The sequence below is a fragment of the Leguminivora glycinivorella genome, chromosome 11 (genome assembly GCF_023078275.1).
Source record: "Leguminivora glycinivorella isolate SPB_JAAS2020 chromosome 11, LegGlyc_1.1, whole genome shotgun sequence".
Taxonomy (NCBI): Eukaryota; Metazoa; Arthropoda; class Insecta; order Lepidoptera; family Tortricidae; genus Leguminivora; species Leguminivora glycinivorella.
This window is the reverse complement of record NC_062981.1, coordinates 23949517-23966986: the sequence shown is the minus strand read 5'-3', so window position 1 is coordinate 23966986 and position 17470 is coordinate 23949517. Positions and strand designations below refer to the sequence as shown.

Below are 17470 nucleotides of genomic sequence, written 5' to 3'. Positions count from 1 at the left end.
AACATTTCGACTTTCAGACTTCACAGTTTTAGTCCTGACTTTTTAAAATTAGGTACCGAACTATTATTTCTTGATGCCTGTTTTTGGTCACGTCAATATATATACAAAAAAAAAACAAACAAAATAAAAAGATCGCTGTCAGGATCGAACCTGAGAACATCGGCATACGAAGCCAGCGCACTACCACGGGACTACGTCTTGACTTGCTGAGCTTGACGAAATTATGGTATAAACTACGAAGTTACTAAGTATTCTGATAAATTCTCGTTCTCGAGAACATTCTCAGAAGTTACCGAAAATTCTCATGAGGAATGTTCTGAAACTTTGGAAACTTCTCGTCCGTGCATTGCTAACCGTTGGAAAAATATTTTTTACTTTCATGTTTGCATGATATTAGGTTTTTTAACCATGAACGTAAATTAACATCTTAGGGCAAAAATGGCAGAAAGACAATTACCTCGAAAAGTGTTTTTTTCCTCGAGTTTTTTTATCGAATGAATATGTTGGCTTTTGCAGTAGCAAAGTGGCACAAATTGCAGCTACTTATCTAGGCTTAGACACAGGACACTAATTAGGGACGTTGGCTAAGCCCGCGTGCTTCGTTCAAGCCGCAAGTCGGGGCAGAGATTAGCAGGGCACTAAGCAATTTGCTTTACTGTCTGCGATGTAAATAACACATTATCATTTTAACAAAGCGTTTTTATTTTGAAAATACGAGTTTGAGTACGTTTCTACATATTAATGGGAAGTCATAAATATTTTGCTGTCCAGTAATTCTTATGTAATTTATTATAATATTGATCTTTCTCTTAAATATCTTATTCTTCTCTTAATTCTTCTAATCAATTTGAAATTATTATTTATCTAACGATGACTTTTACATTAATCGATCACACAGATATTTCACTCTTTAATTACATATATGTATTAGACTTTTTTAATTATCCTTTAGTACATTTAGAAATCAACTGAGCACCTTCTTGGACCGATCACAGGGGACCGCATCTTGCTTGCAGCTATCAGCCTTGTCGCTGTATCTAACGCGAGTTTGATTCACCTCCGCCAGCACCTCTAGAAGACACGCGCATTGCCATGGGTTCCCATTGAACCTAAAGAAGTCGAATGAACTACTAGATTCCTTCAGTTTTAAAACAAATCGTGGAGGCAGATAGTTCAGTTTGTTATTTTTTAGGAGTAAACTCTCGAGCTTACTGCTGCTGATTGCATCTGGTGCTACAGAACTTATTACATTGTTTTGCAGAAATATTATCCTCAAAGAATTCACATGGAACGTCCCATCGGGTATATGTTGTAAATTATTATTATGCAAAGATATGATCTCCAACTTGGTCAAGTGTTTGAAAGTATCCGGGTGTATATATGAAATGCCATTTGTGTGCAAACTTAATATTTTTAAACTATGCATGGATGAAAATGTTTTTGGATCGTCTAGTGTAGATATTTTGTTGTTACTTAGACTTAAAATCGTCATGTTGGGGAAAAGAGACAGTTTCCAAAAGTGTGGTACTTCAGTCAAAAGGTTATGTGTTAAAAACAGCGCCCCCAGTTGTGTGACATCGGTGAACTCGGAAGGTTCTAGATGTTGGAGCTTGTTGTTGCTGAGATCGATGCCAGTAAGATTTGGGAGGCCGTCGAAGTCGCCGGGTTTAAGTTCCGTGATCTCGCAGTGTTCTAATGTTAAATCGGTAGCATTGTGGTCGGGCAATCGGCCCAGGATGCGAGTGTCGTTGAAGTTTTGCTTGTATTTGCCCCAGGTGACCGTGTCGGCGATGGCGGGGGAAAGAAGCGTGGCTGCTAGTAGAATAGCGGCAACCACCGCCATGTCTGCATCTGTAACAATAGTTTAGTCAATTTTTGAGTATTTAAAACCCAGATTTTATAACTGAATTCCTATTTAGCAGAACCTATAGTTAACAAGAACTTTTGGATGTCTCGAATTGATTCAAAGAAATGTTCGTCTATGTTTAAGACGATGAAAACAAAATAGATAACTGCAACAAGCAACAACTACATTCATTAAATACAGTCATAGTTGTAAAACTTTACGCTGAACCTACTAGCATAACATCGTGGCATATAAAATCGTTGAAAATGAACGCTTTCATGTTCAAAACATTCACAGTTTCATTAGTTAGTGTCGTTCAGAAAATAACAATGTAGATTAGTCGAGTTAATCGAGTTTGTTTGCACTTTATAGACAACAACTATCTATCTATTTATCTATCCAATCTAGGAAAATGTTAAAACTTCTCACCTGTGCCTTTTTAAACAGCAACTAAAATAATAGACTTCCAAGATATAGTACACGTCCGCGTCTTGGCGTACACTGCCTGTTTAACTGGAGAGGAAACCAACCAAGATCGATGCATCGATTCATACATTGATGACGTGTTAGGGAAAACAACAACTCGAAGCAATAAGACTATACTTACGCAAAAACGACTGAGAGAAACAGCAAGTTAAGTAGATATGGAACTCAACTAATAACTTTCAAATTACATTTTTCAAACAATACTATTAAGCGCCACCTCATATAAACACCTTGAACTGCATCGGTACCCATATTTTCCTAACAATCAATGATATGAAATAGGGGAGCCTCCCGACCAATGGCGGCAGAAGTGGCCAAACAGCCTCTCGACCGACGATGATGACCAATCGCTTATTAATGAACGGCCTAATAACGTGGTGTTGACATTACTGGCCCGGCCCGCAATTACCTTAATAACGGACGGATACGGGAGGTTGTGAACAGTGCATTTGTTTTGTTCTTAATTTGAGTGAGAGTAGGTAGTAGGCTGCTGTAAAGACACAGTCCTACAATGCATGATATATTATGTTCTCTTCAAAGTCTTTAAGAATTGTGGCACGTGCTCAACTGCTCATGCCTCTTACAAATAAGTGAATACCTTGTAAAATCAATTGTCATATTCGGTCCTGTTATATGTATGTATTTGTTTTCAATGATATTGATGGTCTAATACTGCGTTGTTGACATAGGAAGTTGAGCATCTGGTTCGTGACAGGAGAGTTTAATTTTGGACACTTTAGTCCCGGGATTTCTACTACCTTTTACTCCAATTTTAATCAAGTCGTTGAAGATTTTTTTCACAGAAGTACAGTATTACTTTCGCCTGGCATCAAAATAGCGACTTTAAAATATTGAATTTCAATTTCTCCAAAATATACTGTCACTATCAGATATATTATATTCACTAGTCTATTTTCAATGGAACACCGCATATCCGCTCAGGGCCGAGCCTGCCCATTGTTAGTACCTACTTGGTGGGTCACTCCATATTCTATCCGTATAAGCGGACTATCGCGAACACATGTTGCCGTAATAACAAACTGTAAGACTGCATTTCACGCTCTTCAAATATAGATATCATCTAAAAGATTAAGGCGTCCAAAGATTACAGAACGATAGAGTTACTTCAGTAACGCAATGAATGAATGAATATTTTTATTTCTCGTATAACCATAGACACATGTTATTAGTAGGACTTACAAACTAAGGGGTTAGTGCATAAAATCTTAAATTTAAAACAACACAACACTCATTGGGGAATGAAATCCCTCGCAGTGCGCTAAATAGGGGCAGTCAACCCTGTCCGCTATCATTTAAGTCACGGACTGTAAAAATATTGAATAATGGTGACAATGTCCGATTTATGCACTTTTCGTTTGTCAGATGAAACCCGTATATTCTCTCCGGGGGAGTTGCCCGTTGTTAGGCGGGTCGCTCCATATTCAATCCGTATAAGCAGGCATCGGGAACACATGTCGCTGTCCCTTTGAATAATGATCCGCCGATCACATCAAACCGGAAGACTGTGTTTTACGGGCTTTGTCTTGGGATCTTTGGAGTTGTAAGTTGAGAGTGGGCGCGAGTGTCAGGTAAATATACCTCTACTTTACTTGTATTCTTATCTACTTCTACAGTTAATAAGTCAAAATAAAAGCTGTTCCAGCAGTGGCAGTTTGAATATACCATCTAGTTAACAGACATCTTTCTAAGTCAGGCCTGTAGGTACGTATAAACTAAGTAAAGGACATTAAGGTCGTGTAAATACCTCTATATTTTTTATAAAATGTTAATTCTTCGACAATTCTATGTCAGTGTGTCTGTGCAAAGTCGACTTGAAGAATTATTGTAACTTAGTCAATTTGACTTTTATATTTTTCAAAAGACGTCAAAACATTCCCTCCTTTATAGAAGAACACCAACAACTTAATTTGAGTGTTGTTTAAACAATGTTACCTTCTTACATTAAAAATCTAGAATCGGTGATATGATACGAGTAATGGAAGTAAAATCGTACAAGTAATTTAGTTATTTTATATTTGTCCACTAACCCGGTTTCCTCCATCATTGCCCTTGATGACTTCTTCCATTACATGAAGTCCGCAACTGTCCTTATCAGAACAACCCCCTTACGAAGCTAGCTCTCAGCCCATGGCGATCCGGAACAGTGGAAATGAGTACCCGAAAACATCACGCCGACTGGCACACAAACTTTACCAATTTTTCTTACATTATTAACTTTCTTTACGACCTAAAAAGAACCATATCAATGGCGAATAAAATTCAAATGATAGTGAACGTCGGCAGATGGCATGGTTGAAGGCATCCCCGCTTAGAGTTTCGCAAAACGAATGAATAAAAGGGCTTGCGTCACAGTTGCGTTAAGGACATCCTTATATTAGTTTGTTTTTGTTGAACCGTGTTTTTTAAACACATGAGTGGATTAAATTCGGATTTTTGGTTGTTTAGTTAGAGTTACGAGTATCAATTTAGGATAGTCTTGTTTATATGTCTGCGTATAATTAGTTGATGATTCATTTCCAAAAGTTTTTGGAGGACATGTAAAATGGCCCTTTACACCGTTACTCATGACAACATGGAACGGATCTGTTACAAATAGAATAAAAACGTTGTGTTTTTGTTATCCATGCTCGAGCAATACTCTTATGGAAATAATAGCACATTATTTGAGTGAAATAACACAGCAGGATTGGATTAAAAGCGGTCGTTAATTACAAACGCTTTGTGGCGGGGACTAGTTAACTATGGCGTTCATTCTGTAGCTCGTTAGTCCACCGCATTATTTTATATAGTTAAGTATTTAGTCGACATAATAGTATGATAAATCAGAGTTCCTCACATTAGGTGAGTATCTACTATAGAAAAATAAAGCTGTGGCGGGTTCCAGATTGGAAATAAAGACTGCACTTACGTCGCTACCTTTATAGGCTTTCAGTCTATCCCATCACGCCTCTTTAAATAGGTATTACGAAAGTAATAAGTAAAAGACGAAACGAACTTATACATCAATCAATATATTTATTGATTTTGTAACTATCTACATTGACGCTAGTGGATTATGTATATTTCAAATCTATTTGAAGTTACGAGTGCAGCCTTGAAATTGGGAGCATAATATTATATTTGCTGTAGGGCTAGCACATGATTGTCGCGAGAGTATGTCGCCGCAAGATAGACTACCTGTTCTTATGTCATTAATACAATTAGGTAGATAAAGGATGTGACATTACGTGCCAGCCATATTGATATTATAACTCTCCTCCTAAACCCACAAACATTAACAATTCAAGTAACCTCTAAGAAAGCCCCTAACCCCCTGGAACCCAGCACTTCTGTCCATCGTAATCGCCGACCCCGGGCCTAGCGACAATCCCTGGACATTCCGACTGCCCCTGTTCATTAGCAGAGCAGAATGACCTGCAGCCTAATCAACTTAGAGTCCACTCTGCAAAGGTAAGTGCTGCGCCGACTTTAATTATCTGAACTTGACCTGCTGCGCCATTCGACATTTAAATAGTGTTATTCATTGAATTAATTCAATTGAAATGTTCCAATTCATGTAACTTGTCTGAAGTTGGTCAATTAAATAACACATCAACATTTAGAGGAGAGGTCCAAAAATTTACAACTTTAGGTGCAAACATAGTGTCGAATGTTATTACAATGTGTAGTTGTGTACGTTTGGTTTAGGTAATCAAATCATATTTATCGTCTATCGCGGATGATGATTTGTGGTGTAACATTCGAGAAGCACTATCTCTGATACTTAATAGGCCTTAGATGCTAGACGGACAAAGTCTACCGCAAGACTGAATGAAAAAAAAAACATTGCGAAAATCGGCCCTGAATCACCTTGATGACGCTTTTGTCTCTTATCTCAAACAAACTCTGCAAGTGAAGCAGACTTTAGAGACATGTTGTTTTCCTTTGAACAAGGATGCCTAGACGAACGATAGTAAAATGAGATCAAAATGAGTGCACTAGTAAGTTGGTTCGCACCGTGTTGTACCTACATGAAATGAATTTAGTGCGGGATGTAGGTCAAGCTGATATTTTTAATTGCACTCGGTACGGTTTCAAAGCTTTGCGAGCTTTCCACGACGTTTGTGTTTCAATTTCTATTTTTTATAATTATTTTTAATTTTTATGCTGCAATTTAGCATAGAATTTCTTGGTAAGTGTGTAGTATATTAGTATCAGTATGGCATTCACTATTATCATCGGACGCATTACAAAGAGTGAGTCGCGGTCTCTGGAGACCTCGTTAGATGCAACTTGTGAGATGGAGTACAGAGTCAAGTACGCGATGTAATGAGTAGTTCTACTCTAAAATATAAACCTTAATAATAGTTTGTCAGCACATGATGCGTCACTAAGAGTGAGTCGCGGTCTCCTGATATCTTGTTAGATGAAACTCGTAGTTAATTAAAAAATGTCCAATATTTGGTACCTTTAAAACCAGTTCTTAGTACAATCACGTTCTCTATTTTAATTCTTTGTCAAAAATTTCTTCATACGTTTTTCTTTATTGTTCATATGAACTTTACTTACTTGTCTATGCTCGGTCGTAGTTCAAGTTGAGTTGCGAGGAGTTCCGGAGAAGGTACTTATGACTTTGCTTTCCTGACTTCAGGGAGGTTCGAAGAACTATCGATGAGATTATTTCGGTAACTTTGTTTTTGGTTAAGTAGCTGGATCAGCAACAAAGTATTGTGTAGAAGAAAGAATAATAGTATCGTATGAATTGTTGGCTATATTAAAGAAACTGCTAGCTGCTGCTAAATAAAAATTTGTAAAGATAAAAAATATCTCATACTTTTCCAAGATAAACATTAATTTTTTTTTTACACTAGTAGTGAATTAAAACGCCACTATTTATTTATTTTTTATTTTATTTATTAGTAAAACATGTTTACATGACCTTACAGTAAAACCAATGCGTCACGAAACTTAGATAACAAAAAACACAGAAAATAAAGAAAACAAAATTAAAAATAAAATTAAACAATTGATTTGGGCGATGACGTCACAGCGTGGCTCCGTTGCGTCGTTTGCCCCGGTGTGGGATTTGGCAGGTTGCCCCGGAACCGCCGAAAAACCACACCTTTCGGCCAGAAGTCTGCGCTCGCGATGGTGTCCTGCAGCGGCCGCGGCACGCGCACAACGAACGAGCTGAAGTGCACGTAGTGACGCGACTGCAGCTGTTGCACCCTCAGCGTGTAGCCAGTCTTCCGGCGAACGTAGTCCACCACCTCGTCGGACATGGCGGAGTAATGCAGGCGAGACACGTAGAGCGCCCTACTCGGTGTGGCAATCCGTAGACCAGAATTCACCGGTTCCGCAGAGCCACACATAGTCTTGCGAGCCGCTCTGCGCGCCTTGCTCTTCTTTTCCACCAATGTGAACCCCTCTTCATCCACATTGGTGCGGGAAGTATTTTCTTGGCAGGTGCCCGTACTTCACATCCCTTTGTAGTTGGTGCATTGACCCGGCTAGTTGCAGTAGACCGGCCGGCAGTGACGTCAGCGTATGCACGCTGACACCGTGATTTCGACGAAACAGGAGGCGGCCGCGCGCGCGGAGGGAGGGGCGCGCGCGGGGCGGCGGCACGTGCAGCACTTTTTACAGCGTCAGCAGCGTGCAAACTAACCGACACGACACGAGTGTCCATAGGTCGATGATCGCACTCTAAGTCCGAAACAGCTGACCGAGCTGGAGCATAACGCAAACATTTGATTTCGTTGCGTAACTCGGTAATCGTTTCCATGCTAGCTTCAAACTTCGAGATAACTGCGGCTAAACTTGTTTTTAGGGCCACGATTTCCCTAAACAAGCTGCGAACGTCGACGTTATCCGGATCGTACGGCGGAACGATGATATCCGTCGCAACAAACTCCGGAATCCGATCTTTGTACTCCTTCAGGATCTTCTTAATGTCCTCGAGACTTTTCTTCCCGGTTTCGTCGCCTCTCCGGTGAGGTACATAGGTGCCGGCAATCCCAAGGGACTCGCACAACACTCTCTTCGCTTCACAGATGTCGTCCACGGAGAACCTCGACGCACGCGAAGACATCCGGAAAGCAGCTGCCGCATCCATCGCCCCTTCCAGTAACAGCTTGTCTTTTTCTTGAAGGAAAGCGAGGAATTCATTTACGATGGTTTGATTCGGTTTGGAATCTGCCATCGTGTCGATTACCGGTCGCGGCAAAGCGCGCGCGCTGATTTCGCAATTATAATTTAATTAAACCATCAATGCGTCTGCACCGCTGCGCGCATTGGACTCGACTCCGTGTATATTCGCAGACTATAGCGTGCATATTCGCAGTTAGTTCAACAAAGTTCGTGTAACTTCTAACGAAAATTATGTCATGTCATGAGGGGTATTTGCGATTCTACTAATCGTTTAATATCTGTAACAACAAATAAAATATCCCCAAAAATGCAGTATCCATCGTCATTCTCACTCCTTATCTGATCAGTTTTATTTGTCCACATTTACATTTCATGAAAGTCGGTAATGGCCGCCGTCATATTGCTGTCGTTAAAAATTGAATTTCGGAATTTGGCGAGCGCGTGTCGTTCGTTTCAATAAAGTTATTGATGTTCCGTTGTTTTTGTCTGCCGGGATGCAGAATCATTATAATTGCATTCCGTTAACAGTCGAATTTGTCATACTTTACATTATATCTCTGATGTCAAATTATAATAATATGTTTTTTTTACTTACGCTAGTTACTTAACGTGAAAACTATGCTATCCTTCATTTAGACATGAACTTATAATATATATTGTTACAACATTTAAGTATTCGACTGAATAGAAGCCCTTAATTCATTTGATATTTTCCAGTCGCTTTTCGGCGAAGGAAAACATCGTGAGGAAACCGGACTAATTCCAATAAGGGCCAATTTACCCTTCGGGTGGGAAGGTCAGATGGCAGTCGCTTTCGTAAAAACTAGTGCCTAAGATAAATCTTGGGATTAGTGGTCAAAGCGGACCCCAGGCTCCAATGAGCCGTGGCAAATGCCGGGATAAAGCAAGGAGGATGATGAGAAGCCCTTAATTCGTTATTAATAGTTACTTACACTACAGTTCGTTTGGCAAGCTTTCCTTACCTTTAAAACGTATAAGTTCATCTAGTTTTGCACGTATTTGCATTTTTTAACTATTTCGCTTTCAAATTACGGTAAAGCAACTTAATTAAAATTACAACATAATTTAGTACAATAAAACAAAGAGAAATCATTAAAACAACAAACAATGTCAAACTCATACCTCAACCAACTTCGAAGCCAACTCAAGACAACAATGACTGTAACAACTACGGCCAAACTTTGTTTTAATATAACTCCAGCTTCTAAATAACTCGTTAGCAGCAATAAAAAACCTAATTTGCAGCAAAAATCCCGCATTTTACAACAAAGGAACAAAGGTCCGCCCGGAGCGGCCCACAAAGAACTCCTTCTACAATATTACTGCTCTAAAATGAAATGAAGAATGATACGGAATGAAATTGTTGGAGTGTCTTTTAGCTAAATTTAGATTCTTGAAAAGTAATAGGCGCATACCTGACATCATTCAAAAATAGGTATCATATTGACCAGTGATTCTTGTAAACGATTTAATCAAAATATCGTCGCTGCGCGTGCAAAAATCGCTATGTGTTTTAGCCTACTTTACAGGAGACACAAAAAACTGTTTATTTCGGCAATTATCGAACATAAATAAAACAATATTTTTATGGCAAAAGTATTTTCACTTTTGCATACACTAAGGAATAAACTGGAATTACATTTATGTTCTTCTGTATCCTACTGACTGCGCCAATAAGTAAACAAAAACATTTTGCAGTATAATATTAATTCTACAATTTGTATCAATCAAATAGTGTTGTTTCTACAATTTTATCGTTCATAAGCGCACTGTAAATATGCGGAATACTTATACCATTTAAATACTTCGTTATAAAAAGTCATAATTATATTATTTCAATGAAACGCAGACTGATTCCTTTAGAATAATTTGTTCCTTTATACTTTCGAGAGCTGCGGCTGGCGAGAGCATGCACAGAGCCGTGATGAGTGGCGGAAAACATGGAAGGCCTTTACCCAGCAGTGGGACACATTATAGTCTAATAAAAAAAACAATTTCGAAGTGGTCAATTAAGATACTTGTGAGGTAACTGTTAAGATGAGATGTAATGATATGGAATCCGGCGTGGCTTCTGTATTTCAATTGGTTCAGAGCGGTGTGCAGACTGATGAGTGTTTAAGTCCTGCCAGAAACATACATTTTGTTCTTTTTTCTTTGATATAAAATTAAAAAAAGAGATTAGTTTTTCTTTATTGGGCATTGAGATATATTAGTCACCCTACACCAAGCGCACCGTTTTATCACCGTCAGTACCTAAACAATTACCGCCGCCCACTCGCCGCGGCGTCAAAAAACGACGCACCGTAATTGATTGATACACGTTCCCGATCCACCGCACGCGCCGACCAACTCACTACTCAACCTTAACCCTTCTCTCATCGGTAAAAGGCTTATTTTGCTTGATACAATGTATGGTTAAGTTGGTAGAATGTAACGCTTCGACATACTTACATATCACTCATGTTTACCCTTATCACGTCTGTGCAATGGTGAATATTGCTTGTAACAATGCGTAGTTAGGTTGGCAGTCTGTGACGCGTGGTTGTCAATCATTTGACTTTGTGAAACGCCGATGTTTGTGCAGCCGCGTGGTTATAGTGAACGCACTGCGACAAAAAAAGCTACAGGTTGTATCGCAGTCATACAGCTGGATCATAAAATTATGCCTTTTTTTGGTATATTTGCCAAATAGTTAATTTTTTTAAACTGCCAATAATATTAAAAACGTTTGATAAAATTATGACCAATATATCGCATAAATAGGTTTGTCCTTGACGTTGGATAAATTTGTTTGTCACTCGGTAGTTTTCTTGGCACATAAACCGTTTGGAATTATGGCAGTTTTGTCCAGCTTATTGGGGCCTCTATCAGACATAGACTTTTAATATACATATAGAATTATAGACGGTCAAACACATATTGTCACTAAAAATAGACGGCACGTTTGAAAAATGTGGGACGATTGTTTATCCTCAATTTTAATTTCGCGCCATTTTTAGTCACAAGATTTACTTGACCGTCTAAAATTATTTTACATACATACACTACCGTCAAAAAGTTTAAGACCAAACACGATATATGCAAATAATCAATATTTCATATGAGAATATTACTTTTCAGTACCTACAACGGACAAAATAAAGCGTATAACAATTTTTAAAAAGGGATCATAATAAGAAATAAAAGCTAACCGTTTTTCTCATCGAAAAATCCTCCTCGACGCTTTTTCACTTCCGAGCAGATTCTTGGCATTCTTGCTATAAGTTTGTGTAGCGTTTCTTGGCTAATGGATTTCCACTCGTATTGCAGTATCTCCCATAGAGCTGTTGCAGATGTCGGACATTGTCTTCGGACTCTACGGTCGAGTTCATCCCATAAAAGTTCGATCGGGCTAAGGTCTGGGGATTGCGGTGGCCAAATCATATTTTTTAACACACCTTGGCGTTCTTTATTGACTGTGTAGCTTCTACAGATCTTTGCTGAGTGTTTAGGATCGTTGTCTTCTTGCAGAACAAATGGGTTGCCGATCAATATAATAAGATTACGTTGTTTTCTATTGATTACAAATTTAGTTTGATGATTTTTAGAAGGGTTTATAACAATGACACTAAACATTGTGTTTGGTCTTAAACTTTTGGACGGTAGTGTATTTATTTATATTAATGTAAATATGAGTGTGTAAGATGTGAATAATACGAGTAGGTTTTGGTACGCCAAAGCAACTCCTAAAAAACGCCGGTGGCTTGTCGCAGTGCGTGAGATTGTTGTTGCGGTAACAAGCGCGCAATCACGGCCGTTTTGCAAAAACACGGCGTTTTTGTCGCGCCTAAAGGCCCACACATACTGACACTGCCTGGTTCTTTTTACTCTGTTTTTGTACGACTCGACTTGCTTACGTAGCAGATAACTTTTTTGTTCGGAATATTCGCTTCATCAGAATAAAAATATGAATATTGTATCATATAAAATTCATGGTACACGTTAAACTTTCGTGAGACATATTCAAATAATTAATATATAGCATATACAGCGATGACTTTAAGTTTTTAACACTTGATGGCGCTCTCAAAGTTCTGCCTACTTGTGTTATAATATTTTTTCCCCTCACTAGCTCGGAAACACTTGTTTTATCCTTTAAATGCCAGCGGGTAAAAACGCATTTTATTCACTAGTGGATAAAATTTAACTACTTTAAAATTGACAAAAGTAGGTGAATTTAGTAATGAAGATGATTTATCACCTGTGGAACTACTGGAAGCAGTGATAAACGCATTTTTTGCGTTGTAGTTTCCTCGCAGTAGTGAGGGGAAAAGTTTTGTGTTACACACGGGTGCAAATATATTTTACTTCTCGTGTATTGAAAATCTCGCTAAGTTCAGGATTCTATTCTCGAACCACTCGCTTCGCTCGTGGTTCAACTATACAATCCTTTCACTTGCTTGTTTTTCGATTCCACACTCGGCGTTAAAATACAACTTTGCCCCCTTGTATAACAAATAACTATTCCATTAACCACTGTACGTTAAGCCTTCTCCGTTTTGCATACAATATTTGCAATATGCTCGGAATGCTGTTTCAGAGGCGCATCAATGAATATGTATAAACATTTTATTTTATAAAACGAACTATGTTAGATATTTTGAATAGTTATCTACTTGTTACTTGCCCGTAGTGGACCTTTAGTTGATGTAATTTGGTAACGTTTGCAAATACTTATTTCATTATTTAAAGGTACTTACTTACTCAAAATTATATCAAAAACAGTCTACGATGAGCCCAAATAATGCAATGCATAGCTAAAGAAATCTTATTATTAATGAATCTACCGTTGTACTCACGTTATTATACCACTATTGCTGTATTGTTATGATTAATTATTTGAATTGTCTTACGAAAGTTTAACGTGTATAAAGTAAATCTTGTTTTAAAATACAAAGTCCATTTAGAAATAAGGTTATTAGCAAATAATCAGAAAAATGTAGACCACAGTTTTAACATGTAATTATTAATTATAAGCAGTTTTAGGGGAACAAAAACAAGCACAAAAAACACAGATAAACCAAGCAGTTTAAGTATAAAATAACTTTACAATGTGTATTTTGAGACGTTTGGTAAAAACCAACAAAACCCAAAGACAAATTAAAAGTAAACATCTAATTTTCCTTGTCACAAGTATCTCCAAAACCAAATGTTAACAAAAAACACGAGACGGTATAAAGGTAAGTACGTCCTCGAACAAGCGGCGACTAAATTAAAAAAAAGTGGGAAAGCTGAGGATCCCATTAAGTGGGCTAACTGCTAACCCTGCCACGGATACTATACACAACAGATATACCGCATTAACCTGGGTAGCCGTATGGCACAAACGCTCACGAAACGAAACGTTCGTAGATATCTATCTCTATCGCTGCGTATTGGCGCGACAGAGCTAGACTACCTTTCGTGGAGCTTCGTTTTTGTTTCGCGTTTCAGAAATGTCATTTGGCTACGGCATCTGAAAGGAAATCTACGTATTTATAATCCAAAATTCTTGACCTCCAACATAAGAGAGCGCCATTTTACGCGGTCCAGAGCGATATCACGCCAGCCCTCGCCGACGCCGAGTTCACGGAGATCAGGCCCCGTAACCGAATGGCATTTCTACCACGTGAAACAAAAACGAAACGCCGTTAAAGGTCTGGTTCTGTCGCCAATACGCAAGAGCGATAGAAATAGATATATTCTTGGCATAATTTTATAATCATGAATTCTTTTTGGCATAATCTATATTGGCATAATTCACCTTTCGCATAATCTGTTATGGCATAGTATAGTTACGCATAATTTGTCTAGGCATATTTTTATTAAATTAAAACGGGACTTAATCGCGTAAAACTTACGTTTTATATTTAACCCGACGTTTCGGACATGACATTACGTCCGTGGTCACGGGTAGACTGGCTGGTAGTGACGTAAGTTTTACGCGATTAAGTCCCGTTTTAATTTAATAATATGAGTGAAGATCGTGTTAGTTTAAATCAATATAGGCATAGTTTTGTTTGTCCGAATATATTTCATGCATAAGTGTTATTCGCCGAATGGTTTTTATGCATAAATTATTTCTGCATAACATGATTTAGTCGAAATTTACCACGCACAGTGGGAACTATTTAAACCCGCCACAGCACAGACTATATATTGCTATACATATGCCACTACAACGAGCGTTACTTATTTCAGCAATTCCCGAAAAGTTTGTACATTTGGATCACGTCTTTGATTTTGATAAACCGAAATATATTACCGAAAATGTATAGAAATCTGGTAACAAAAAAGGAAGGTTTTATACAAACTTCCTATGACATTTTGGGAAACCTAGTGGATCTTGCTCAGCATCATGGACTCTATCGGCCTACCAATTTTTATCAAAATCAAAGACGTGATCCAAATGTACAAACTTTTCGGGAATTGCTGAAATAAGTAACGCTCGTTGTAGTGGCATATCTATATCAATATATAGTCTGTGCTGTGGCGGGTTTAAATAGTTCCCATTATTCGCTCGGCTTTATTAATTTGTAAGCCATTACTGAGCCAATCTCCACCGATTACGCCGGGAAGTTATTTAGTTTGTCACGTCAAGATAGAGCACTTTACATAATCGTTTAGAACATACCTATTATATAAATAGAGGGACATATACCAAAATCCTGCAATTACTTTAGTCTTCTCTGAGAAAAGATGCTTTGAAAGAATTAACTTGGGACTTGAACCCGCCACTACTGGATCGTTAGCCCAGTTCTCTTCCATCTAAGCTAGGTATACCTATCTGACCGGTCTGGCTCAGTCGGTAGTGACCCTGCCTGCTAAGCCCCGGTCCTGGGTTTGAATCCCGGTACGGGCATTTATTTGTGTGATGAGCACAGATATTTGTTCCTAAGTCATGGGTGTTTTCTATGTATATAAGTATGTATTTATCTATTTAAGTATGTAAATCGTCGCTTAGCACCCATAGTACAAGCTTTGTGTGGTAAGTGTCCCCAATATTTATTTATTTATTTATCTACTTACCTATTAATTGGGCCCATAATAATGGTCTCCTTAAAGTTTGTTATACAATAATTAGATATCGTCTAGGTGCGACTGAGTGCAAACGGAGAGCCATAAGTTATGGCCCATAACTGATATTTTACACCGGGGCCTAATATCTACGTTTAATTTTGCTTAAACTCTCTTACCATTTTTATCATCTGAATTTTAAATAAATTCCACGTAAACCTTAGCTATTAGTCATTAGATTGGTTTCGCAGAATCAGATTTACGCATGTCTATATTTTATTCATGTTCTAAATGATATTTTAATGCCAAAAGATCTGATTACAATTTCATGTGAATCTATCCACATTGTTATTCACATCGCCGGATCAAAATATGTATTTAGGAGCATCGGCACTGACTGCAATGCTGAACGGTTACGGTTTACGGTATTAGATAGATAGATAGAATACTCTTTATTTCCCACACCTCAGCAAAAGATACAGAAAAAATGTACAGTGGAGACAAAACAAATTATTATAAATAGAGGCAGACAACAGGCGGTCTTATCGCTAAAGAACAATCTACCAGACAACCTTTGGGTAGCGGTATTTTGTATAAAACTAAACAACCTTCCTTTACAGTCTTTACTACCTGTAAATTCCTGTAATTGACTCTTTGTTTTTATGTTTAACGCTTATTCTTTATGTAATAGATATTGGTACTCCTGAAAAAAAAAAACCATAAATACTTTGAATGATGATTATGGATTCCTGTTATCCTCACGGAGAGAGCTTCCAGAATCTCGGGATGATCCCCGACGATTCTTTCGGCTGTCTTTTATGCACGTATCAATATATCTATCATATCAACTCAGACTTTTAGATGCTGTGAGTTGATCGTTAAAAGATTGCAAGTCTTTATTACGGTTTTATGCAATTAAAAACCATATTTTTTTTGTTTAGAGGAACCTTCGTGATTCGGGGTGATAAATGGATTGATACCTCATTGATCAAAGTCGAATATTCCTTTTTTATCAGAAAAAAGGAACAATTGGGAATTGATAATGAATTATGAGGCCTCAATGGTTTTATTACTTACATATTTTCTTTCCGTCTCTCGAGGATATTAATTGTAAACAAAAGATATCTTCGAATCTGAAGCGTCATTCGAAGATATCTTCTAAATCTTCTAAATATCAAGAAAAGAGCGTACACTCATCTTAAAGGTCAGCAACGCACCTCCACCACCTCTGGTGTTTCTGGTGTTCATGGGCGGCAGTGATCGCTTACTTTCAGGCGACCTGTCTGCTTGTTTGCCTCCTATCCCAAAAAAAAACATTTTAGAACTACTGCTCTGCTACCCTCTAACGTTCGAAGTGTGGTCACCAAAATTTAAATTTATAGGTACGGCTATCGTAGGTTATAATATATTTCTTTTAGAAAATATCTTCATAAGACTCTTTGAACCCACCAGACGCAATACCTTGACGGTTGAAGGTTGAAGTTGAAGACCTGGACGGTTGACCTTACCTTATTTTAACCCTGTATTTTATAGATATTCGCCAAAATATTTCTTCGAAAAATTCACCTTATTGTTGACCATTCACTGTTATTCCCACCTATCACTTTCCCCCTTCTCAGAGCAAACGATAAGTTGGGTATTTCCACGAACTGCGATCACATAAGTCGCTCCCCCTCCCTAAATCACTATCCAAAACATTTAAAAGTCCATCAAGAGTTTGTGCAAGCCGTTAAACTACTCGTATCGCCCTTGCCCTGGTGGGGCTTAAGCCGATCCTTTGTGTGTCTGTATGTATGTATGTATGTCTGGAGGAAGGTAGCTAATGCTTATTTTATGAGACGATGCGCATCTTTGTAACGTACGGATTGATGTTGTTTTAAGTGTTATTTTGAAGATCGTGTTTTGTTTCTTAAAAACACCTACCGTCAACCG

At 38.1% G+C, this 17470-nt stretch overlaps 1 protein-coding gene across 1 annotated transcript; it reads right to left on the bottom strand.

The window, feature by feature from the left end:
* Window positions 1-483: 483 nt before the first annotated feature.
* LOC125231204 (carboxypeptidase N subunit 2-like) lies at window positions 484-2352 on the bottom strand. Its single transcript, XM_048136580.1, has 2 exons — window positions 2276-2352; window positions 484-1851 (listed from the first exon to the last, which is right to left on the bottom strand). The coding sequence occupies exon 2, from the start codon at window positions 1841-1843 to the stop codon at window positions 965-967; it is 879 nt and encodes a 292-aa protein (XP_047992537.1). The 5' UTR covers window positions 1844-1851; window positions 2276-2352; the 3' UTR covers window positions 484-964.
* Window positions 2353-17470: the final 15118 nt, after the last annotated feature.